Raw genomic sequence first — 24871 nt, 5'->3', positions numbered from 1 at the left:
TGAACATCAACCTCCATGTACAAAACACAACTAATTGGTCACTCCATATTCTATTAAGCCTAAATTCTCATCCCTGTGTTCAGCTATCAATGTGCTAAATACCTTATTTATCACTTCTCAGATACATGAGTGCTTATCAAAATCTACGGTATCTTCTAAAATCTGTTTCATACACATACACTGTAGATGATTTGATAAGGAAATACACAGGAACTAGGCCATTAATATATGCTTAGGAGTCCTCTTTGATTTCCCCTCTATATTATTATGAAAAATGGATTATATTGGTAATATCTTCTGAACAAGGTACCTTATTAGGAGTTATTTAATAAAAACTAACCTACCCAATTAGTAGGAAATTCATCCTTTTCTAAAAAAGAAAATCTTTTAATTGAGAATTAAGCCAAACTAAATTACTAAACAAACAAAATGCTTTATCTGTATCATAACCACATTGGGTAAGGCCAAAAGCACTTCAGTGAATTAGTATAAGAGTAACCTTATTAAACAGAATGTTGGGAATTATTAGGAAAGGGATAGATAATAAGACAGTAAATATCATATTGCCTCTATATAAATCCATGGTATGCCCACATCTTGGATACTGCATACAGATGTGGTCACCCCATCTCAAAAAAGATATACTGGAATTGGAAAAGGTTCAGAAAAGGGCAACAAAAATTATTAGGGGTATGGAATGGCTGCCATATGAGAAGCGATTAATGAGACTGGGACTTTTAAGCTTGGAAAAGAGACGACTACAGTGGGATATGATAGAGGTCTATAAAATCATGACTGGTGTGGAGAAAAATAAATAAGGAAGTGTTATTAACACCTTCTCATAACACAAGAATTAGGGGTCACCAAATGAAATTAATAGGCAGAAGGTTTAAAACAAACAAAAGGAAGTATTTCTTCACACAATGCATAGTCAACCTGCGGAACTCTTTGCCAGAGGATGTTGTGAAGGCCAAGATTATAACAGTGTTCAAAAAAGAACTAGATAAATTCACGGATGATAGGTCCATCAATGGCTACTAGCCAGGATGGGCAGGGGTGGTGTCCCTAGCCTCTGTTTGCTAAAGGTGGGAATGAGCGACAGGGGATGGATCACTTGATGATTACGTGTTCCTCTGGGGCACCTGGCATTGGCCACTGTCAGAAGACAGGATACTGGGCTAGATGGACCTTTGGTCTTACCCAGTATATCCATTCTTATATGTTTTTGACTAGCCTTAAAGATCTTCATGAACAAATATTAAGAGGTTTTTGGGGTTTTTTTTACAAAAAGCAACAGCAGAAAGAGAATCCCCAAGCCCATAATAAAATGCAGACAATACTTACTTTTTGAGAAGCCACACCCCAACCAAAGAAGCAGCCACCTGCAATCAGTGAACATACGATTATTTTTTTCTGTTACATTATGTTCTTTTACTCCCTTTTCTTCTTTCCACAATTATGGTAATTGTTTATTGCATCATTATTTGTACAGAGAACATTATAAATGGATGAAATTCAAACTTCCTTGAAGCAAACACCTTGCCACTTCTGTTCCTCCTTCCAAAGGAAACCCTTCAGTGCACCTCCCAAGGAGAACTACATTTATACATACACTTTATGAGCATTCAAGTACCAAAGCACCTTTTATATTTGTTGGCACTGTGTGATTAACAGCGATTTGCTGAAATGCATTCTTGGTGACAAGGGACCCTTACTGGATGTTTGGACATTTCTTTTGTTTTAAATATTATTACATTTTGTTAACAACTCGAACAGTGAGACTGCTTCCCAGTAGATATGAAATATGTGTCAAGACTTAAAGTGACAGTAAAGAATTCAACACATTACTAATTTTATTTAACTCATTTGTCTGACACTGTTACTTTTCAGGAATATACCCCTTGAGCTCAGTCTGTGCCTTTTCCTCCAGTTCAGTTCAGCTTTAATTTCTGTCCAATCCTTTGCTACCAGAGTTAGTGTAGTATTGTCACTCTCTCTGACCAATCTCTTTGTCTGATCTGAGTGTTCCTCAGCATGTCTCCTATCCCTCAGCTGCTAGTTTTAAGTAATACTTCAACACACCGTTAATTTGCTGTGCCAGCAATAAAGTTCCACTTTGTTTAAAGTGGAACTCATCCCTTCTGTATAGGCTCTCCTTGCCCCCCAATGACAGCCCTCAGTGTCTAATAAATATAGAGCCTCCTCTCTACACTGAATTCTTATCTATCCACTGAGACCTAGGGGAGCCTCCTGTTGAGTTAATCTGATGATACTGGAAGCATTTCAGAAAATCTACTGGATAGATCTTATACTTAAACCTTATTCCTAGTAATTTAAATGTAGATCCTAGGTCATCTCTCTCATATCTCCCCCATCACTGCTATCAAGATATGCCTTATGACAGATTATACCCCAATACTTATCAGAAATTTGTTTTAGATGTCTCATGAGATCTGCCATTTTTGCACCAGCTAGATAAATTACTGAAGAGCTGTCATAATAATCTAGTAATCAATATCTCCCCCCATCCTCCTGTGTCTCACAGCCATAATCCCATCTCCACCTTGGCTGCCTCCCACTACAGGACCAGCGTTCTCATCTGAGGGATGCAGAAAGCCAATTCTGAGGTGGGCCTGCTTTACAGAATCCTTACATGCTGTTTCTGTGAGTATCCACTTCTTCCTCTGCTCTACCAGTTCAGCAACTCTGGCTTCTAGATTCTGTAGTTGGGCATTAAGAACCATGAGCTTCTTGAAAATGTGCACACATACAACACTTGGCCAAAAGGTAAGTTCTTGTACATTTTCCTTGTAATAATGCCCTGGTTGGGTCATGAATCTGGCACCTCTAGATCTAGAATAGCTCATTCTTCTAGGTTTAAGGTAGCATCTGTAGCAGTGCTGGGCAACCTACAGCCTGCGGGACGCATGCGGCCCCTTCTGGGTAATCTGCTGGCCGGCCGCGAGACAGTTTGTTTATGTTGACCGTCTGCAGGCTCAGCCACCTGCAGCTCCCTGCAGCCAATGGGAGCTGTGGGAAGTGGTGTGGGCTGCAGGGACATGCTGGCCGCTGCTTCCCACAGCTCCCATTGGCCAGGAACAGCACACCACGGCCACTGGGAGCTGTGGGCAGCCGTGCCTGTGTATGGTCAATGTAAACAAACTGTCTCATGGCCCGCCAGCAGATTACCCTGATGGGCCACATGCGGCCCGCGGGCCGCAGGTTGCCCACAACTGATCTATAGTGTAAGCTGCAGCATAGGGCTCCTTTCTCAGCTTTTTACTTGACTCTACTCTCTCAGTTTAGAAGTGTAAAGTCTCTACTGCTAAACGGTCATGCCCATCATAAATCTCTGTACGTGCGGTAGCCATTAGAGGGAACACTGTGTTGCTGAGTATGTAACTCTCACTCGGGTTGGAAATTTTGTCATGCTGCACATATCCACCGGGGACTAAATACATTCTGTGCAATAATTGAATAAGTATTCCCCACCCTGTTAATCTGTTCACTGGTGTTTGACCTCTGTAGTTAAACAGGGATTTTACTGAGTGGATATTAGTATGTCATAGGTTTTGTCTTCCAGTTAGATAAAGGTTTTTAATTTTTTTAAATGACCTAATAGGTGTTCTTTAGGTTTCTAACAATTAACTGAGCAGCATACTCCACTCAGTGACAAACTACCATGCCAAAGCCCCTGTGCGCACTCTGGCTGGGGCCTCTCTTTCTGTTTTGAGGCTGCAAACCCTTGCATAAAGGCAAACTGGCTTTGGCCCAGATTCTCGAAAGTATTTGGGTGCCTAATTCCCAATGAAATCAATGAGAGTTACATGCCTGAAGACCTCAGAGAAGCTGGGCCTTAGTAAATTAGCAAGTGTAGGAAAAGTAAAACCAGAAATAATCTGGGCCCTGACTTTTAATGGTTCAGAGAGAGACTGAGTGGTTAGGACACTCTCCTGGGAGGTGGGAGACCCAAGTTCAAATCCCAGCTCCACATCAGGCAGATAAACCTGGGTCTCCCATGTTGCAGGTGAGTGCAGAAACCACTGAGCTGCAGGTTATAAGGAAGACACCCACATCTCCTCCTCTACCTGTTTGGTTTTAGGAATGCTCTGAGCATGCCCACCAGATTGGATCCAAAGGGTCAATAGACAGGTGAAAACCTAGTATGAGGATCTGTCTGGGGCTTACACATGAGCTAGGCACTTGGGTGCCTAGATTAAGGAATCTGTGCACATGCTCACTAGTAGAAACTTAGGTGCCTAGGGAAATGTAATGGTGGAAATGTAGCCACCTACAGAGAGGCTGCAGCTAAGCAGCGGTTGGAGGATCTCGGTTGTGCCTAAATGGTGGACTTGAGTTCCAGATTCCTTGTGTGAATCTAGCTCTTGGGGTTATGGACTCTTGTACAGCCTTGCACTAACTCATTGTCTTTGAGAAACAACAGTAAACCAAAAAAGTAATATCCCAACACCACTCATCAGCAATTAAGTCAGCAGCCAACAAAAATGCATATGCAAAAATGTTGACACTAAATACTTTTATATTTGAAACAAAAGAATGCACAGTTTGAACAAACATAACATGATATTAAGAGCAGAATAGTCTTACCTCAATTAAAAAGATTACTACACACAAAATTAGCACAAAAGTCAAGCTTTTGTGGGTGGTAATGTATCTGTAATATGTATTCCAGGTAGTAACAACACTCATGCTTGCTGCATCATCAATAAAACATTCCTGCCAAGATAATTGATAAGAACATGGTTAGAATGACCACCTCTAGGCATAAGAACTATTGATATGTGACTACAATCCCTCCTGCACTGATTCATTTTAAGTGACAGAATTGCAGGATTCAGTTTGGCCAGAGAGGAGGAATGATGACTGTAGGGAGGAGTGACATTTTTTAGGTGAACCCTTTTGCTGAAAAATGAATATTCAGGTTGACCAAAACATTTCACAAATTCATACAGAATTTGCTGAATTGTTTCAGTTGAAAAGGAAAAAGAAAAAATAAAGAAAAGTCTAAACTTTTCATTTTGACTTTCCCATTTGAAATCCATTTAGAATTTTACATCCATATTGATTTTTTAAAGGTAAAAAAAAATCAAAAGAAACAAAACATTTTGTTTGACCTGAAACAATTTAATTTTTTTTTTTAGTTTGGTCACCAAACCAAAAATCAGTTATTCATACAGCGCAAGATAATTGTTGTTACCTCTTGCATAAAGACACCACTTAAAAATCACTTGAGCTGTTGACACAGCCTGATAATAACAATCTTCAGATCAACACACTATTGCTAAAAACATAGCTCAATTATGTCTTAATTTCTTCAAACATTACCTACACATGAGCTTTCAAAGAAACTCTGAGGAATCTCTGTTCTGCTAAGATCACTCAGGCAAATGAAAAGGTGAGAAATGCTAATTTTTAAATAATAACGAGCTTTAAGCATTTCTTCATTGTATACAGCACATAGCATGATAGGGTCCTGGTCCGTGAGTAGGGCTCCTAGGCACTACGGTAACAATAATAATAATAATAATAATTAATAATAATAAAAGTACAAAATTTTCATTCAGAAAGTGACCTAGAAAACTTCAGTTGTACTCCAAAGAGCAACTTTGCCAAACTTGGAAATGAAATTCATTCATTAAAAAGTGAAATAGAGAGATTTTAGACCTGTTTTAAGTGCAAATCTCATCTGTGTTTTAACTACAAAGTTATTACCAGAAACTCCATTATACTATAACTAATCCAGCATAATCTTCTCTCCAGTGACTGCATCACCATGTAAAATTAATTCAGTGCTTTTTTTATAAATCAAATACTATAAACTTGTAGCCTAATCAGCTGCAATATTGAATATCTACATTCAGTGTGTGTAACTATTCCAATTGGTTTAATTTATTCCATGAATTAATATTTCAAATGTCTACTCTTGATTCTTAGATTAAAAATCACACAAACTTTAGTTTCAAACTTGATTTCAAATTTCATTTCCACATAATTAATCTAAAAAGGCAGTAACTGTAAGGGAATAGATGGATTTCAAAAATTGTACATGACTTGTTATAAAGTAGACAGGAGCTGTGCTTGAGGGTCTGATGCAGTGATATTGCAACAAAAGAGTCCTCCTAGAATCATTTTTTCAGATTATGTATAAATTCTTTAACTAAATTTCAAACTGGTATTTGAGATAGAAAAATAAAGGACACTCTACAGAGCAGTACCACATAATGCATTACAAGGAAGGTGGAAAACATAGAAGGACTGTAGTGCTCAGTGCTATCAGCAAAGTATTTCATCTAAGAAGAAGGGCAATACAAATCAGCACCTACCTTCAAATCTTCTTCATTAATCTCATCACTTATTTCCAAGACACCGTCTTTAGACAAATGCCTAGCATAGATGTCTCTCTTGAGAGACAGGTTAGACGGGGGGACCATTGACATATTACGTACAGATATGCTTCCCTTTTTGTAAAAGCTCTGTCCCTGGTTAATTGAGGTGCGGGTCATCAAGTTCAGCACAGACTGCCTCCTCTGTCCTTGGAACATGGGCCCTGTGGTTAGTAAATTGCTCCGAGGCAGAATGACGTCCCCCTGTTCAGAATCGGGCACCAGAGACAGCCTTCTTTCTGGTGGCTCACTATAACCTTCTATCCCATTGGCCTGTCCTGGGGCTTTCTGTATTAATGAAAACTTTCTGCTAATATTAAGTGGATTAATAATGATGGAGTTCTTTCTTTTTTCATTGAAATCGGTAGTTTGTTTAAAAGACTGTTTCTTGGATTCATTTCGGGAACCCACTCCATCTCCATCAATGGAAAACCGTCGGAGAGCTTCATTCAGAATTGAGTTTCTTCTCTCTGGACTGAACTGATCAAAAGAATCAAATCCCATCAGCTTTGAGCTGAAGTCAGGGCGCTGATCCTGAAGTTCAGAAAATGTTCCATAGAAATAGCTGGTCCCTTCATGTAAAATTAATATTTTGTCTGCTGTCCTTAAATGTTCAAGTTTTGAAGTCACCAGGATTCTAGTTTTATTTGCCATCAACTTGCAAACACAGCTACAAAAAAAACCCAAAAAAACAAGAATTATACGCATTTTAAAACCAGGGCAATCATTCAATATTTTCTCTCCATGCTTTCATATTACTTTCATCACTTCCATTCTTACTCCATTTGCTTCTTTATGGCAGAGAAATGGGTGGAACACACAATTAGTGTTCATCTGTGGTGCCAAGGGGGGTGAGCAGAAGAATGGACACTGGCCTCTAGTTAGGCTCAATGTAATGGTGGCGCAGCTGAGCTGCTTGTAAGTTCCCCACTCTCAGCCATTCAAAACTTTCATACACCACACAGATGTGACTGGGAAACTTCATGGAGAGCAGGGAATTATTGTATAATCGACCTATGAGGGGGGTCCCCTAGGTACATATGTGCTTGCCCAGTCTGCTGTCAATCTCTCCTGTCCAGTTGGTCAGTGGGTCCTTTTGGGTGACCAGCCTGTTTGGGTTTACACAAAAAAGGACAAAATACTATTTTCTATGAACACCAACACCCAAGAAACAGTTGATAATTATTTAAACTATTTTAAACTATTTAAGATAATATGCTACAAGCACTTGTCATGCATGCACACACTCACTATAATATTGTATGTGTAATTTGAGAGAGAGAGAGAGAATATATATAACTGTATCTGGGGATGAATAAGCAATAGGAGTTACAATATGTCCAATTACTGTATGGGCAGCTTTAATGAGTATAAGATGCCTGCTATCCAAAAGGTAATGTATTGTCACATGGCTTTGGATACAGCATCCAAAATCATTCCTAAAAATTATGTATCATTTTGACCACTTCTATATTTTGGGCATATTAATACAAATTCTGTGCCAAATAGAGGAGGGAGTGTTTTCTTTCTTGGATTTGTGCTTTGCATTGTGCTGCTTGACAGAACTCCCAGAAACAAACCTCAGAAAACATACAGTACCTTTCAAATATTTCTTTTTCTGTTAAAATATCTAAATAGCCAAAAGGAGAATCCAGGAGATACAAATCAGCATCTTTGTACACTGCTCTAAACAAAGGAAATAGAAATGAAATTAGCTTTCACTACTATCTACCTGTTCAATTTAAGTTACATTTAAAATGCATGCTTTTAAAATTGAATCTCATAACAGCTGTAACTAATAGATATAAGAATCTAGACTGCTTATTTATAGGGAATCAGTGTTCAGAATTAAATAGGTTTATAATTCACCTTTTAATAAAGCCTTTCCTTGTAGAAGGGCATTTTGCATAGTAAGGTAATTTTTCATGGAATTCCATGTAATCAAAAGAAACTGCCCAACCACCTTTACTGTGTCTTTTGCTTTGGGGCTTTTAAAGACCTTCTTAAGGCCTGCTCTTGCAAGTTGTGTATGTGTAATATGCTTGCTCAGTTTAACAGGGATTCTGGACCTGTTCCAAAGTCTACTGATCTCAAGCTCTTTCTCTGTCGAAGACTTACAGAATTATGGGACCATAGGGCTCAGTCTTGTAAAGTGCTTTATAGTAAATGGACTGCAGGGTCCTATATGAGAAACTTAGGTCCCAATCCTGCAAACAGCTACCTAACATCAGTGGTACTACTCACATGTTTGATGTTCAGCAAGTGCCTAAGTATTTGCAGGGTCCGAATCTTAGACTGTAATGATCTTGAGCTGGACACTGGGGCCCAACCCCGCCCCCACTGAAGTGAACAAGAGTTTTGCCATTGATGTCAATGGGAGCAGGAGCAGGCCCTTTGTCTTACTGTGTGATTGTAAAACGTGACACTATAAATGAGCAGTACAAAGAAATAATCAAGAAAACCCTGAAAATTGGATTTTACTTCCATTTAAAGTACTTAAAAATCTTTTAACCTTTGTTTCTAAACAGTTATCTTGAACAAACATAATATGAAAAACATATAGCCACTAAAAACATTAATAGTATACTCTGCCAATAGTATAGGTAATTTTACTGGAAGACCTTCTATTATGATTGAATTCACTTATTGTACATTTTGATGTAGTGACTGCACAGTAATCATACTGTTCTTGACATTTTCAACAGTTGGCGAGTTTATAACTTACTTCCAACATTAATGGCCGTGTTCAGCTCAGTGCTATATATTGGATGTTGCCTATACTGTCTTTGTGACTTTTTATTTTAAAAATATAATTATACAGCTGAAGACTAATGCCTATTGGCAAGCTGATCACACAACAGTAGATTGATAAAATCAATCATATGACATTCCAGGAATTGACCTGAGTTCCTTTGGAAGTTTATAAACATGGCTGTACACAGAGTTTGGAAAGGTATTTAATCAGTCTGATAGTTTTTATGGAAATCTGAATGGTTTATACTTTAGTTCAGCATTCCCCAAACTTTAGAAAGATGAGACTTGCCCCCTTCAGGAAAATGGAATTAACCACTCCCTCTGCCTACTTGCAACTCTGCCAAGTGTTCTAAAGGCCTCCACATCTTAATATATGCATCTTTAACCTCACCTGCACTAGAGCATGCCCAATGTTTGAGAAATTCTGGTCTATGTCTTCATAATATGATCCTACTTCTGCCTTGTGTGGTTTGAGTATTGGTATACTTTAAATTTCAACACTGTTACCTAATGGTTAACGAATCACCATTGGCATCTGAATTAGCACCCACTGAAATGAATGGGGCAGTTCACATGTCAGAGCTATTGTTTCAGGCTCTGCAAACCCAGGCAGACATCACCGTGTTTGGTTACACTGCTTCAGAGTTTGAAGGTGTTTTTCTTCACAACTACACCAGCTAGAGGCTTCTTTTAAGGAAAGCTCAGATTTTGGAGAAAAATTGAAAATTCAGTCTGCTTCCCCTTCCTCTGTATGCAGTGTTGTTGTAGCCATGTTGGTTCCAGGATATTAGAGAGACAAGGTAGGTGAGATAATTAGTTGGTCCAATAAAAGATATTATCTCACCCAACTTGTACCCCCATCCCCTGGTTATTCCTTTGCAGGTTCCTCCAAGGATGCAGTGCCTAGTTTGTGTGGTTTAATTCTTTTATACCAAATATGATATTTCTTTGAGCTTAATTCTTAACTGTTATTTAATAGATGCCAGTCTTAAATAAGGGGGGAAATAAGCAAACCATACGTATCTTTAAAAAAAAAAATTCTTCCTCAACAATTTTATTGGGAGGGTTGTCTCTTGATTGAATGAACGTTTAATAAAATGTTTAAAAAGCCCTGTGTAGGGGGGATGCATAGTTTCACTGCCTTAGGGCCAGCATGAGAGACACTGAAGTCCTAGAAAGCACAGCCACTGTGCAACACCTTATGAAGGATCACTCTGCGGGCTTGTGTGGAGAGGAGGTAAGGTCTTTGCTTTGTCTCCTTTGAAGTGGTTTGCGTCGCAGAGCCAGTTCCAGGGATCAGGCCTCAATTTCCCTGTTTGGAAAATGGAGACAATATCTGACAACCCTCTGAGGGCATTATGATTCTCAATTATTTAATGTGTAAAGCTCTTTGAGACCCTCTAGTGACAGTTGCTGAAAAATTTTGTATTTCTATTTGCACATGACAAGCATTTCTCTGGTGCTCAGACAATCAACATTTCATGCTGTGAACTTTAACCTGACAGTTTCAGTTAACTATGGAAACTTTCATCTTTTGCTGAATCTCTAGGTATTTCTGAACTAAATTAATGAACATATAGATGTATCTTAAATACCTGTATTTTCATAGGACAAAAATCTGATCTCTGATGTTAAAATGCAGCTCCCACTGGAGTTATGCACATATATCTATATGGCAGAATTAGGTCCACATGTCATTAAATGTTCATACTATGTTTTCCAAATGTGACGTGTCAGCCATTCAGATGATAAAATATTCACCTCGCTAGTGAGATTCTTGCCCGTTGACCTCCACTCAGGATGATTCCGCCTTCCCCCAATACTGTGCAGTCTTTCTCAGGAAACTTTGAAATCTCCTATTAAAAGATTTTAAAAATTAGATGTGTATTTTCCATATTCAAATGTCACAAATTGCAAATTAACGAAAAGCAAATGCACATAGTGTTTAGATGGAGATAACTGTAAGATCACACAAATTTGTTTGCTTATTTCATTGTTTCCTTATTCAGAAATGAATCATTAAAGTGTAAACATTTATTTACCTCAGAGCTCACCAAAAGGTTATCGAGACTTATGAGCAAATATTAGTCTTAAACATTAGTTCCCTACAAGTAAAGAATGGCCCTTTTACATAATCTAATTCTAAACCTCTAACCACTAATGTACATTTCCTACCTGGGAGAAGAATGACAAAAAGACAGTTACCTTTTCCATATCTGGTGTTCTTCGAGATGTGTTGCTCATGTCTATTCCAAAATAGGTGTGCGTGCTCGCCACGTGCACTGGTGCCAGAAGCTTTTCCCCTAGCAGTGCCCTTAGTGGGGAGCGCCCCAGCAACCCCTGAAGTGGTGCCTCCATGGAGCGGTATAAGGAGAGCTGCACGCTCCCCACACCACCAGTTCCTTCTTGCCAGACAACTCCGACGGAGGGTGGGATGTTGAATAGACATGAGCAACACATCTCGAAGAACACCAGTTACGGAAAAGGTAATTGCCTTTTCTTCTTTGAGTGATTGCTCATGTGTATTCCACAATAGGTGATTCCAAGCTATATCTGTTGGAGGTGGGTAGGAGTTCACAAGTTCTCAGGATGGAGAACAGTCCTGCCGAACCAGGCTTCATCCCTGGTTTGAGAGATGATCGCATAGTGCGAGGTGAACATGTGAAGCGAAGACCACGTGGTGGCCCTACAAATGTCCTGGATGGGGATGTGGGCCAAGAAGGCAGCTGACGAGGCCTATGCCCGAATCGAGTGCGCCTTCACAATCGGTGACGGGGAGATACCTGCCAGTTCATAACAGGTGTGGATGCATGAAGTGATCCAGTTGGAAAGCCACTGAGTGGAGATCGACCGACTCCCCATGCGCTTAGCCGAGGCGATGAACAGTTGTGAGGACTTTCTGAACAGGTTGGTCCATTCGAGGTAGAAAGCCAGAGCCTGTCACACATCGAGCATGTGGAGACGGTGCTCCTCACTGGATGCGTGGGGCATGGGGCAGAGGATGGGCAGAAAAATGTCCTGACCCATGTGAAAGGCAGAGACCACCATTGGGAGGAATGCAGGGTGTGGGCGGAGCTGGACCTTGTCCCTTATTAAACCCCACGTATGGGGGCTTGGAGGTCAGGGCCCTGAGCTCTGAGACCCGCCTAGCCGACATGATCACGACCAGGAAGGCCACCTTCCATGAGAGGAGGGACCAGGCGCACGTGGCTAGCGGCTCAAACAGGGGCCCCGTGAGATGGGTCAACACCAGGTTCAGGTTCCACTGCGGGACTGGGGGCCTGGCATACAGGAACAGATGGTCCAACCCCTTGAGGAACCAGCCAGTCCTAGCATGGGAGAATACCATGTGCCCCTGCACCGGCGGATGGAAGGCCTATGTGGCTGCCAGGTGCACCCTGACTGACGAGGGCACCAGGCCCTGGGCTATAAGGTGGAGAAGGTAGTCCAGGATAAGATGGATTGGGGCAGCCACCGGGGAGACACCCCGCTCAGCCACCCATTTGGAGAACCGGCACCACTTTGCCAAGTAGACATGGTGCATGGAGGGCCGCCTGCTTTCTAGGACGATGTGCTGGACCCCTTCTGTTCTCTCCTCCCTACCTAACCATTAAGCAGCCAAGCGGTGAGGTAGAGAGCTGCTAGGTTGGGATGGAGGAGGTGGCCCTGGTCCTGGGACAGCAGATCCAGGCGGAATGCCAGGCCCGTGAGGTCCCGTACCAATGTTGCCTGGGCCTTGCTGGGACAATCAGGAGGACCCGGGCCTTGTCCACCTTTACCTTTTCCAGGACCTTGCTGATCAGTGGGAACGGGGGGAAGGCATAGAGAAAACTGGCCTGACCAGGACAGGAGGAAGGCATTGAAGATAGTGCCCCATCCCAGTCACCCCCTGGAGCAGAACCGGGGACTGCGCCAGTTCTGCCAAGTAGCAAACAGGTCAACCTGGGGAGTTCCCCACACTTGGAAAAGTCAGTGAGCCACTTCCGGGTGGAGAGACCACTCGTGCTGAGAGAAGTCCCTGCTCAAGAGATCCGCCTGTGCGTTCCAGGCACCCGGTAGATGGAAGGTCTTTAGGCAGATGCCATGGACTATACAGAAATCTCACAGCCTGAGGGCTTCGCAGCAGATGACTGGGCCCCACCTTGCCTGTTGATATAGAACATTGAGGCCATGTTGTCCGTGAGGACTCTGACCACCTTGCCCTCCAGGTGTAAGCAGAAGGTGTACCGCCCTGAGCTCCTTGACGTTATGTGTGGGGTCCGATCCTGAGATGACCACAGACCGTGGGTCCAAACATTCCCCACATGAGCCCCCAACCCAGGTCCGATGCTTCGGACACCAGGTCCAGCGACAGGGCCCTGTCCCTGAACGGGACCCCTTGGAGCATGTTGCTTGGGGTGGACCACCACCGTAGGGAAGCGATCACCAAGTCGGGCACGATGAGGACCTTGTCCATCCTGTCCCTGGCCTGGGAAAACTCCGAGGCCAGCCAGAGCTGGAGGGGCCTCATTCGAAGTCTGGTGTGGCAGACCATGTACGTGCACGCCCACATGTGACTCAAGAGCTGGAGGCACGCTCTGGCTGTTGTCACTGGGAACTTTGTGACTGTGTCAATGAGCCCCTTCAGGGTCTTGAACCTGTCCGGTGGGAGGGAAGCTGTGGCCAATGAGGCATCCAGGAGTGCCCCAATAAACTCCATGAACTTGTAACCCTTCTGCCAGGCCAAGTTGATAGCAACAAGGGCCGGGTTCAGTACAAAGGGGTTCCCTCTCATCAAAGCAAATGCAAAACTGGCTCAAGCCTCCACCCAGTGACCTGGGAAAATCTTACACACCCCCTGGGCGCCTCAAAGAGGCAATACTTCCCCTCTCGCAAGCACAGAGTCTTGGTGTAGCAGAGAATCTTTAATAACATGAGGTAAACGACCTCAGCACTAAATTGGGGAAACACCACAACTAGTGTTTATTAACCAAACCATGAGCAAAAACCCACCCCAGCAAATTGGGCCACATCCTTTCCCTCAGGTTCTTGAGTCCCAGAACCCAAACGTCTCTTGAGTCCAGCAATCCAAAAATCACCCAAAGTCCAAAAAGTCCAGCCCCAGAGTTCAAAAGTTCATCTGCAGAGTGTTACTCCCCAGTCTGGCTAAAAATGTGCCTGTGTGTGTGGGGGAAAGAGGTAAGGGGCACCTTACATGACCTGAAGCTGACTGCCCCACAGGGCTCCGCTCTGCACAGCTCAGCTCGCCATCTCACGAACACGCCACCGTCTCTTCTCCACCAGCCTATCCACAAACAGCACCACTGCACTCTAGATCTTCCGGCTCCCCACTACTTGACACAGTGCTCAGTGATTTCAGCTCAGAGTAGTGAGAGCCTTAGTACTGGTGCACCATGAGGCTAAAGTGAATTCAGCACAGTACCTGTAGAAAGACGCTTAATAGACCCAAAATTAGCTCTGACATTCCACAGTGGAGAGAGACAGAGGTGCAATTGGTGTTTCAGGCCCTCACAAAGGGGCCCAGACCACCAGGTACTAATACCTGTCTCAATCCTCTCTCAATTCACAGAGTTTTGGAACCCATGTCCCTTGCCTAGCGAGTGCTACTTAGTTGATGGTGAGTCCCTCCATCATAACAAAAGGCCAAGTACAGTTCCAAGCACAGTTCCCATAATCAGGGTAATAACAATTTATTCTTCCTGCCCCAATAACAGAGACACTGGGGATCCCACAACAGCCAAAGTGACCATTTGGGCAGCTATGGCCTCATTCTAGGCGGGGTGGGTGTGCCTATGCAAATGATATCAGTCCCTGAAGTTCTTTTCCACAACTTGCCACACCTCACCACCAGATGTCAGGGTGGAGCTCATCCTGACTCTGCTTACACATTGACCTGGGACTAATGCGTGATCCCTCACCTGAGACCTGGAGCTGCCCTTGACCAGCCAATCGTCCAGATAAGGAAAAATCTGGACACCCCCCCGGCGCCTGAGGTAGGCCGCTACCATCAACATACATTTTGTAAATATCCTGGGGGCAGTGGACAGGCCAAATGGGAGGACCGTAAATTGGTAGTGATTCTTCCCCACCATGAAATGGAGGAGGCTTCTGTGCCCCTCGAATATGTGAATGTGGAAATATGCGTCCTGCAGATCGAAGGCAGCATGTACCAGTCCCCGGGATCCAGGGAGGGGATGATGGAGGTCAGGGAGACCATACGGAACTTGAGCTTTACCAAGTACTGGTTCAGATCTCGCAGGTCCAGGATGGGCCTGAGTCCCCCTTTGGCCTTTGGGATAAGGAAATAGTGGGAGTAGAACCCCTTGCCTTTGAACTGAAGCTTTATTGAGGGTGGATCCCTGAGGAGGACTAGCAGGGCGCCCCCCGAGCGTCCTGTCAAAATCACCTTTTCCCCGCCTGTTTGCCCTCAGAGGATCCAGGTTGCGGGGCCAGCCTCAACTGCCTCTGAGGGCACCTTTTATAGTCCCATGCCTTCTTATAGGCGGCCTCATATTTTGGGTGGAGGCCTGAGCGGGAGTCTGCTGTGGCTTAAACTTCGATTTAGCTGGAGCCGGGACATAGAGACCCAGAGTCTGGAGGGTCATGCGAGAGTTCTTTATACCATGCAGCTTTGTATCTGTTTGTTCTGCAAACAGCTTTGCCGTCAAACGGGAGATCCTGCATGGTGGCCTGCACCTCACCGGACAGCCCGGACAGCAGGAGCCACGACGCCCTTCTCATGGACGCTGCGGAGGCCATGGACTGTACAGCCGTGTCTGCCGCATCCGAAGCCACTTGCAGGGTTGCCCTGGCAGCCACTGTAACCACCTCCACCAGTGCCTTGAACTCCTTCCTATCATGCTCCTGGAGGGAGTCCTCGAACTTACGCAGGGAGCCCCACAGATTGAACTCATACCGGCCCAGGAGAGCCTGCTGGTTTGTCACTCGTAACTGGGAGCTCAAGGACGAATAAACTTTTCTTCCAAAAGAGTCCAGCCTCCATGAATCTTTATTTTTTGGGGTACGGGCTGGATGGCCCTGCCATACCCTGTGGTTGACCGACTTAACCACCAGGGAGTTGGGCGCCAGGTGGGTTTATAAGTACGCATGTCCCTTGTTGGGTACAAAGTATTTGTGTTCCACTCTCTTGGAGGTAGGGGCCGAGGCCGGGCATTTGAAGTTTTTTCCACCCCTTCATGGAGAAGCAAGGCTACCCTTCCCAGTGCCAACGGGGACAGTACATTAAACAGGGAGTGCAAGGGCTCCTCCATCTCCTCTGCCTGGAGGTGGAGGCTTGATTCCACCCTTTTTAAGAGTCTCCGGTGGGCCCTAAAGTCCTCCTGCAGGACTGAGGGGAGCAGGGCTGTAATCACCTCATCCAGGGAGGGCGAGAAGGCCAGTGTGGTACTTTGGGTGTCCACCGGCACCGGAGGGCCCACCACTTGGTCAGTCTCCGGGCATGGTGCTGGGGATGTATGTCCCACCAACTCCTTCCTTGGAGGTCTGGAGAGGGAGGCCAATGGTGCCTCTGAGGCTCCGGCTACTGAGTGAGCCCCCACCAGGGCTGCGTTGGGGGCCACAGAGCCCACTGGTACCACTGGGCCAGCCATGGGGCCCAGAGCCACTACACTTGCTGCAGCACCGGCGGGCCCGGTTGCTCGGCCCGGCTGGCCTGGCCCATGGAGGGATGACTACGAGCGGAGGCCGGGCTGACAAACAATCTGCTGCTGTCCCGGGAGGAGCGGCAGTGCCGGGAGCGATGAGCGACGTCCCTCCATGGGCCAACCACGGGACCGCAATCTCACGAGGACTGGTACCATCGGTAGCAGCTGCTCTGCGATCAGCTCCAATGGGTGGACCCGCAATGGCAAGATGCTGGAGATCGACGCCCGGGGCTGCGGAGGCGATGCCTTGGCGGGGTCTTGGAGTGGGATTCCGAGCGGGAACAGCATCGACATCCAGGCTGTGACCGGCTACGGTAACCCCTCTGACACGAGGACCTCTGGCGACGTCTGCCTCAGTCCCATAGGTACTCACTCCTTGAAGTGGAGCGGTGCCAAGAGTCTCAGTCGGATGGCACCCAACCAGACAGTCTGGTGGGAGTCGAGGATGATCCACATGGACTTTTCCCTGAATGGTCACTGGCAGAGAACGACATCGTGAATGTTCTCTGGACCGAGACCAGTACCGAGCTGGGGGTGACTGCGGAGATCCCAGCGGTGGCTTGCCCCTGGAGCGCAGGACTGACATTGGCGGCACTCCTGGTACTGGCATGGACATGATGTCCCGGGCCGCCTGCAGGGCCTCTTGCGTGGAGGGCATCCGGACAGCAGGGGAGGCCTGGTCTGAAGTGCCTGGGCTACTCCGCTCTATATGAGTCGGAGGCCTAGAGGCCAGAGGGGATCGAGGACTGTCCGACATGGGTCTAGCCTCTGCCCTGGGTTTACCTCTGTGCCGCTGTGAAGAAGGCAACATTTTTGCCTTCTTGTGCCCTGTAGATGGGGAGCGGTGCCAACTGGTCGAAGGCTCCGGAAGGTCGCCGCACACTGACACCGCGGTGCCCGGTGCCGGCTCGGAGTGGCACGCTGGAGTTGGGGTCAGTGCCGGCTCCATCAGAATGGTCCGGAGCCTAATGTCTCTTTCCCTCTTGGTCCGAGGTTTGAATGATTTGCAAATCTTGCAACAATTGCTAATATGGGTTTCTCCCAAACAGCATAAACGGTCTGCATGTGGGTCACTCCTTGGAATAGATCACCTACAAGAGTCGCATGACTTAAAACCCGGGGCGCGGGGCATGTCCCGGCCCAGGTGCTGTAACTAATTGAACTAACTGAGCAGCTAACTAACTACAGGTACTAACACTAAACGAACAAGCAGTTCTGGGGACGAGCTACAGCAAAGCTGGAGCAGAGTGGTTCTGATGCACCTTCACTGGCGGCAAGAAGGAACTGAGGATGGGGGGCGCTCAGTACCTACGGGCACTGCTAGGGGAAAACTTCCAGCACCAGTGCACGTGGCGAGCACGCACACCTATTGTGGAATACACATGAGCAATCACTCGAAGAAGAACGTGTGTTTGCAGTCATAGTTAGAGAAGACCATGAACCAAACTTTGGATCTGAACATCTCAAAATTTGGGGAAGTCCATAGCCACAGTGGTTCCAATACCCTAGATCCCCAAAGCCCTTGTCTTTGGGGGGGTTTGCAATGAGTTTGGGATCCAAACTTTACAGCTTGGGCTCTCTCTTATTTAAGTGAATTGATGAATAGTCAGTGGTAAAAACACAAACTCAACAAATATAAAACAAGGGCTTAATTCCCTACCATGATTGGCAGGGGTGAGGGAAGGACTAGGGATCTATTTGTGTCTCCCTGATCCTACGCAGTCTGGCTCTAGAGTTGAGAAGCTTAACACTAGGGAGAACCCTGCACCCACCAGTAGTTGACACCACCTCCACTAGCTTTACACCACTGGAAAGTTCTCCTCTGCAAGGGGAATTCTCCACTGGCCACATATTGCCAGAATCTTGAGTGGAGCACATGGGAGAATCTGGACCCAGGAGACTTTGCTTTTTCTTTAGTACAAGACTGAAACCTTTGTGCGGCATTTTCTTTCCATTTTATGCCATTATTATTTCTGAAACATGAAAGCTGATGCGTATTGCATTCTGAATGAGTGGGACTAGAGTGGTGGTTGTGGTTGTTGTTGCTGTTTTAAAGTTTTTCTTCATTCAGAAACTTTACTTGACCTTTTCCTTATAAGGACAATGAGGGGGAGGAGAAGGTGAAAGATTAAGTCTCATTGTGGTACCAGCCTGAATATTTATTATATTGACTGATTAAATCAACCAGCATGTGACTTCTTACTTCAGCAATGGGATCAGCTAGGGAAAATCAATCTCCAGTTCATACACTTGCAACCCAAAAACTATCCCTTGTTAATAGAGACTGGGTCACTCCCCAAAATTCAGACCTGGATTTTAAAAACCCCAGATTTCAGAGCTGTTTAGATCCAGTATTCTGGCTTGAGCCCACCTCTAGATATTAATTTTGTGCCAGGAGTCTCAGCTCTCCCTTTACAATGTGCCTTTGATCACCTTACCTGTGACTGCGACCATTCATCATTCTCCTCTGAACAATTTCTAACATTCCAAACCGCTGAGACATCTCCAACAGGCATGAAAATAAATAAATAAAATAACATGCCAGGAAAGTATTTCCTTCCTCCTCCCTTTCAAATTAACACTGGCCTCAGGGATAGAATGAACAACACTGTTCAGTCCTGGTTCAGGGACAGATTAAATGCCCCGCATCTCATGGCCTAGAAATTGGGTGCCTGGTACCTCAGGAAAGGGGAGACTCCCAGTTTTTCAATTTAATAATAGCCTTCTTTTCCCACCATAGAAGATTTTGACATATCTGACTTTAAAAATCAAGATACTTATATATGGAAAAAGTTATTTTGGGTAATAGAATGTTCTGAAGTTGAGGCAGTGCAGCCTACAGGATAGAACACTGGACTGGGACTCAGGAGACCTGGATTCTATTCCTAGATATACTGTTGCCCTGTTGGGTGACCTTGGGCAAGTCACTTCACCTCCCTGTGCCTCCTTCCCCCATCTGTAAAATGGGGATTCTGATACTGACCACCTCCTGTGAAGCACTCTGAGATCTACTGATGAAAAGCACTATACCAGAGAGAGGTATTATTATTTCCTTCCCTCATAGAGACCTGTACAGTCAAACTCCTGTAAAGAATATACATACTTGAGTTTACAGGCAGAGAGATGTGAAAAACAGCACCAAAATCTTTTAAAACATTTCAAAACTTGTCATAAATAGTATATCTGTAATGTATGAGGTATTTAGAGAGGATCCATGGTAGTGTGCCATGATATACAAGTTTTATAGGCACTCATTTGGGATGTTCTGCATAGCTCAATGAGGGCTTCGCTGCCCGTGCATGAATACTGCATCCATCCCTTGCTCTTACAGATAAAACCTTTATGTCTCTCCACTGTGCCATTAGATATTTGCGTATTTATATATCTAGATATTTGAGCTGAATTTTTTTCCCCCAGTTCCTACTGAGTCCATTCAGAAATACAGTTACTGGTTCCTAGTGCTACTGTTCTTCCAGTAGAGACCAGCCAAAGAACTGTGGCATCTATAGGAACTTCCATTACAGACAATGGGTGAAAGTCTGGCCCCACTGCATTGTAAACCTGGGTCCATGAGACCCAGGCTTGTGGACTCAAGATACATCCACACTGGGTCATCTGACTTGGGCTTATGGGCTCAGGCAGTGAGGTTAAAAATTGCAGTGTAGATGTCCAGGCTTGCGCCGAAACCTGGGCTCCGGGCTCTGCTGGGGAGACAGATGGGTCTTAGAGCCTGGGATTCAGCCCAAGCCTCACTGCCCACATTGCTATTTTTAGCCTCACTGCCCAAGAACCATGAGCTTGAGTTCAGTGACCTGCACTCTGAGACTTGGTGCTGCAGGATTTTTATTGCAGTGTAGACATACCCTCAGGGTTCCCAAGCCCACACTTGAGCATCCACATTGCATTGTAAACCTGGGCTTACAATTGCTAGACTTGGGCCTCACAGCTGTGCTAACACATCCAATCATCACTACGCAGACCTTCTAACTCAGGTGTGCATCTTGAGCTGTGTGCACACTGCAAAATGACAGCGCTTGGACCAGAGTCCCAGGGGGACTTGGGCTCTGACCCACGCACCAGAAGATCCTAGGACCAGACTCCAGAGTGCTTGCTGATCCAAGTCATACGGATTTGTGTGGGGACAGAAGACAGGCTTGGGCTCAAAACTGAATCAAAGCCCAAGCTTAGTGTGCAGTGTAGACATACCCACTGACTTAAATGGTGTCAGGATTTCATCCTGTTTGTGCATAAAATATAATATGGTACCATTTTGTGCCATTGCCAAAATATTTTGTGCCATTAGAGATTTTTCAACAGAGACACCTATTGTGTTACACTGCCAAAGAAATCTTCCCTCCAATCCAGTTTAGGAGATTATAGCACAGAGTAGACAGGGGGCACTACTCTGGGACTGTCACGGGTAACAAATGTTTCATTAATTTGATTCCAAAGGAGTCAGCAGAATATTTCATGTTTTGTCTAAATCGATCCTACTTACTCAACTTTTCCATTTAGAGGTAGCTACCAATGGCAAATACAAATCAAAAAATTAAAATAAATGTGACACACATTAGTTGTTTGGAACATGCATTAGCCACTGCAAAAAATATATAGTATTGGGCCATATTCATCCTTGGTGTAACTTTACTGAAGAAAGTGGAGTCAAATCAGGGATGAATTTAACCTGTTGATGCTGAACAACATATAAATGTATAATAATTATGGAGTATCCAGTTCTACTGGATACATTCATTTTCGGGTGTCCAAATCGATAAACCTGCAGCCTGATCATTCAGAAGTACAGAGTCCCTACCGTTCCCAGTGACTTCAGTTACATTTGTGGGTGATTAAGGGAGGAGGGGTTGAATGGTCTGCACTTTGGCTTGCCAACTTTTGGACCCCCCCCCGCCCCTAAAATAAAATAACCCTGCAAATGGTAGAACAGAGCAGAGATCTCAACCATCCAGTGTCTGCTCTTTGTAGTTCACCGTCACTTCCTCCTTCTCTCTCTAATACTCTTGACTTCCTTCTTCTTTGCTTCTTTCACTCTCCCCTTCTCTACCCCCGCAGATCTCTTCACTTTCTCTTCTTCTCTCTTCCCCTTGCTCTCTCTTTATTCTCACTAATACCCCATACTCTCACTTCTCTATCCACTCTCCCCAATTTCCTTTGTGTTCTCTTCTCTGCACTCTGCCTTCTCCCTCCCCTGCCCCCACCCAATATATTCCCCTTCTTTTATTCCCCCTCCTTCCTCTTGGAAGTGGTCTTCCTCTCTCTCTCTCTCTCTCTCTGCCATCTGTTTTCTGCACAGCAAGCCTCAAGAGCATTCCCAACAACTACAAAGATCATAGTGCAGGCCCCATTGTGTGAAATGCCCTAGGGAATCTGTAAGTATATTTGAGCTGAAACAGAAGTGAAGGATTTCAGTAAGGAGCTAGAACATCATTCCACTCAATTTAATCATTTTTCTCTTTAGTTACAAGCAAAATACACTCCCTCACCCATTTGCTCACTCGCATGATTACTTCTGTATTTCCAGCAAGAACATAAACCTTTCAAATCTCACAGAAATAGAGATGAGGCCCAAACAAACCCCCAGATTTAATACCCCTTCACTTTTGGATCTCAGCTGGAACTGAGCAACTGAAGCCCATCTCTAAGCAGATGGGCTTGCAGTGGATTTGAAACTATAATGACACCTCTTATTAGGCAGAGAGTACACACAATAGGCCAGATCCTCCACTGTGGCCAAGAACTGCTCAGCACAACTCAGCAGGACCTATCCACCGGTGGGTGTGATGGAGTAAGGGATAACATTTCTCTGGGGTCAGAGGCCTGGAGCTGGCCTGGCTGCCTGATTAGCTCACCCCCTGTACCTGAGGAAAGAGATGGAATTACTTAGCTGCCATTAAAAAAGAGGGCAGCAGCAATGAGGGGAGGGGCTGTGGAAGTTCCTGGGACTGTGTCCAGTGGAGCTACTACTGAAAGGAACTGCTTCAGAAAACCAGATCGACAAAAGGGGAGACCACTGCGGAGCCATGGAGGGCTGAGGCAAGAGCCAGGAAAACTTGCTGTGGGAATTAGTGGTATGAGAGGCAGGGAAAGGGACTGCTGAGTAGAGTGTGCTATAGAGGGGTGCAAATTCGAAGTTTAGAGGAGCAGCAAAATGCATCCCACCACATATCCTCCTTAATCTTAAGGAAGCTTACTGGCTGGCAGAATTCTTGCAGCAGAGGACACATCTACCAGCATCTCTGCTTCACCTTGCAGAATTTGCCTTGAATACAAATAATCTACAAGTGGGTCATATGCTGCATATTCTGAACAGTTAAGATTACCTGTGGCAGAATACTAGTGCACAAAACACTAAAATACATAAATAAATAAAATGGGTACCTGGAATATCAATAGAAGATCACTGAGTAGGAGTTGGGAGGCTGATATTCACCTCTATACTCTGCATTAGTGTGTCCAGTTCTGGTGTGCACACTTCAAAAAGGGTGTTCACGAACTGGAAAGGGTTCAGAAGAGGGCTACAAGAATTATTCAAAGTCTGGAAGACATGCCTTACAATGAGAGAGTTAAGAAACTATCTATTTAGATCAGAGGTCCACAAACTGTGGGGCATGGAGGAATCTTTGCGAGGGTGTGGTGGGGCCCAGACCAGCCTCCCTCCCCTGGGCCACTCCCGGCTGTGGCCCTACTCCCAGCTGTGGCCCCAGCTGCTGCTCCCAGCCTCTGGCCCTCTTCCCAGCCCCAGTGGGGCCCAGAAAGATTACATTACGGGCTAAGGTGAGGGTGCAACATTAAAAGTTTGGGGACCACTGATTTAGATAAACCAAGAGAAGATTAAGAAGTGGTTTGGTCACAATCTACAAGTATCTACACGGGGAAGAGATTTCTGATAGTGGATGGCTCTTTAATCTAGCAAAATAAACAAAAAGGCAAAAGATGATCTAGTAGTTGGAAGATGAAGCTAGACAAATTCAGGATAGAAATAAGGTGCACATTTTTAACAGCGAGGATAATTAACAATTGGAAAAAGCCATCTATGGGTGTGGTGGATTCTCCTTCACTTGGTGTCTTTAAATCAAGACTGGATATCCTTCTAAAAATAAATGTTCTAGCTCAAACATGTTATAAGGTTGATATAGAATTTACTGGATGAGATTTTATGACCCTTCTGACTTTAAAACCTATTAACTTTAACTTCCTTCCACTCCCTTCCCCCATTTTATTTTATTTCAGCCTTGTTATATACATTTGCAATTACAGCTTGCTGATTTTGCAGAAAGCACAAAACTGCACTTTCCCCCTGGTCATTAAACTATAAGCAGTCTTTAAAATTAAATGGATCTGAACAAACCCCGAATTTTGAGGCTGTTCAACTCCAGAATGAAACCTCACCATTCAGGCTAATGTCTGCTTCTCAGCATTTCTGCTATAGACTTAGTAAGTAATAATTTTGAATGCTTCAAATTTGTGTGTGTTCAACTTGGGACATGTTAAAGGGGCCTGATTTTTAGAAAGTCCTGAGCATTTCCCTAGTGAAAATCAGGTCCTTCTAAGGTGTCTCAAATTGGTCTCAAAGTCACCAGTCACTTAAAAAAATTGGTCTCCTATTCAAATAAAAAAGCCTCTTGTGCTCCCTAAGTCCTGCTGCTCATTAGATTTGTGTAAAATCATTTACAGAAAGTTCATGATCCCAGTCCAGGAGTTCTGTTTCACAAGAGTTCATGACATTTAGCTGGAGTTTCAGGTCCACCCAAAACTCAAGCAAATGCTGGCAAAATTCACCCATTCCCTAATGAACTTTTCCTTTGGCAGAAGATTTTTAAAGCAAGAAATGGTGGGTATGTTCAATTTATAGACAGCACAGTCAGGCTAAGGGAATTAAGTCTGATTCAAGAAGTGACAGAGAAGATAGGACAGCATCCAAGATAGTCTGCTCAGAAACTCGTACCTTACACAAGGAAGGAGGGTGGGGAAGACTGACTAGAGTACAAAAAGCATTTAACCAAATAATATCAGCATGGAATACTACGAAGT

The 24871-nt window shown here is 44.6% G+C and overlaps 1 protein-coding gene across 1 annotated transcript in view; it reads right to left on the bottom strand.

Annotated features, from left to right (window-relative positions):
- CFTR (CF transmembrane conductance regulator) overlaps positions 1–24871 on the bottom strand; it is a 147342-nt gene that overhangs the window by 60235 nt on the left and 62236 nt on the right. Inside the window, exons 12-16 of the mRNA XM_077841557.1 lie at positions 10920–11014; positions 8004–8090; positions 6345–7074; positions 4609–4737; positions 1345–1382 (exon numbers count right to left, since the gene is read on the bottom strand). Of these exons, the coding sequence (XP_077697683.1) occupies positions 1345–1382; positions 4609–4737; positions 6345–7074; positions 8004–8090; positions 10920–11014 (1079 nt within the window). The remainder of the gene's footprint in view (positions 1–1344; positions 1383–4608; positions 4738–6344; positions 7075–8003; positions 8091–10919; positions 11015–24871) is intronic.

This window comes from Eretmochelys imbricata, chromosome 1 (assembly GCF_965152235.1).
Source record: "Eretmochelys imbricata isolate rEreImb1 chromosome 1, rEreImb1.hap1, whole genome shotgun sequence".
NCBI classification, from domain to species: Eukaryota; Metazoa; Chordata; order Testudines; family Cheloniidae; genus Eretmochelys; species Eretmochelys imbricata.
The sequence above is the reverse complement of the archived record's forward strand: the minus strand, read 5'-3'. Positions and strand labels throughout refer to the sequence as shown.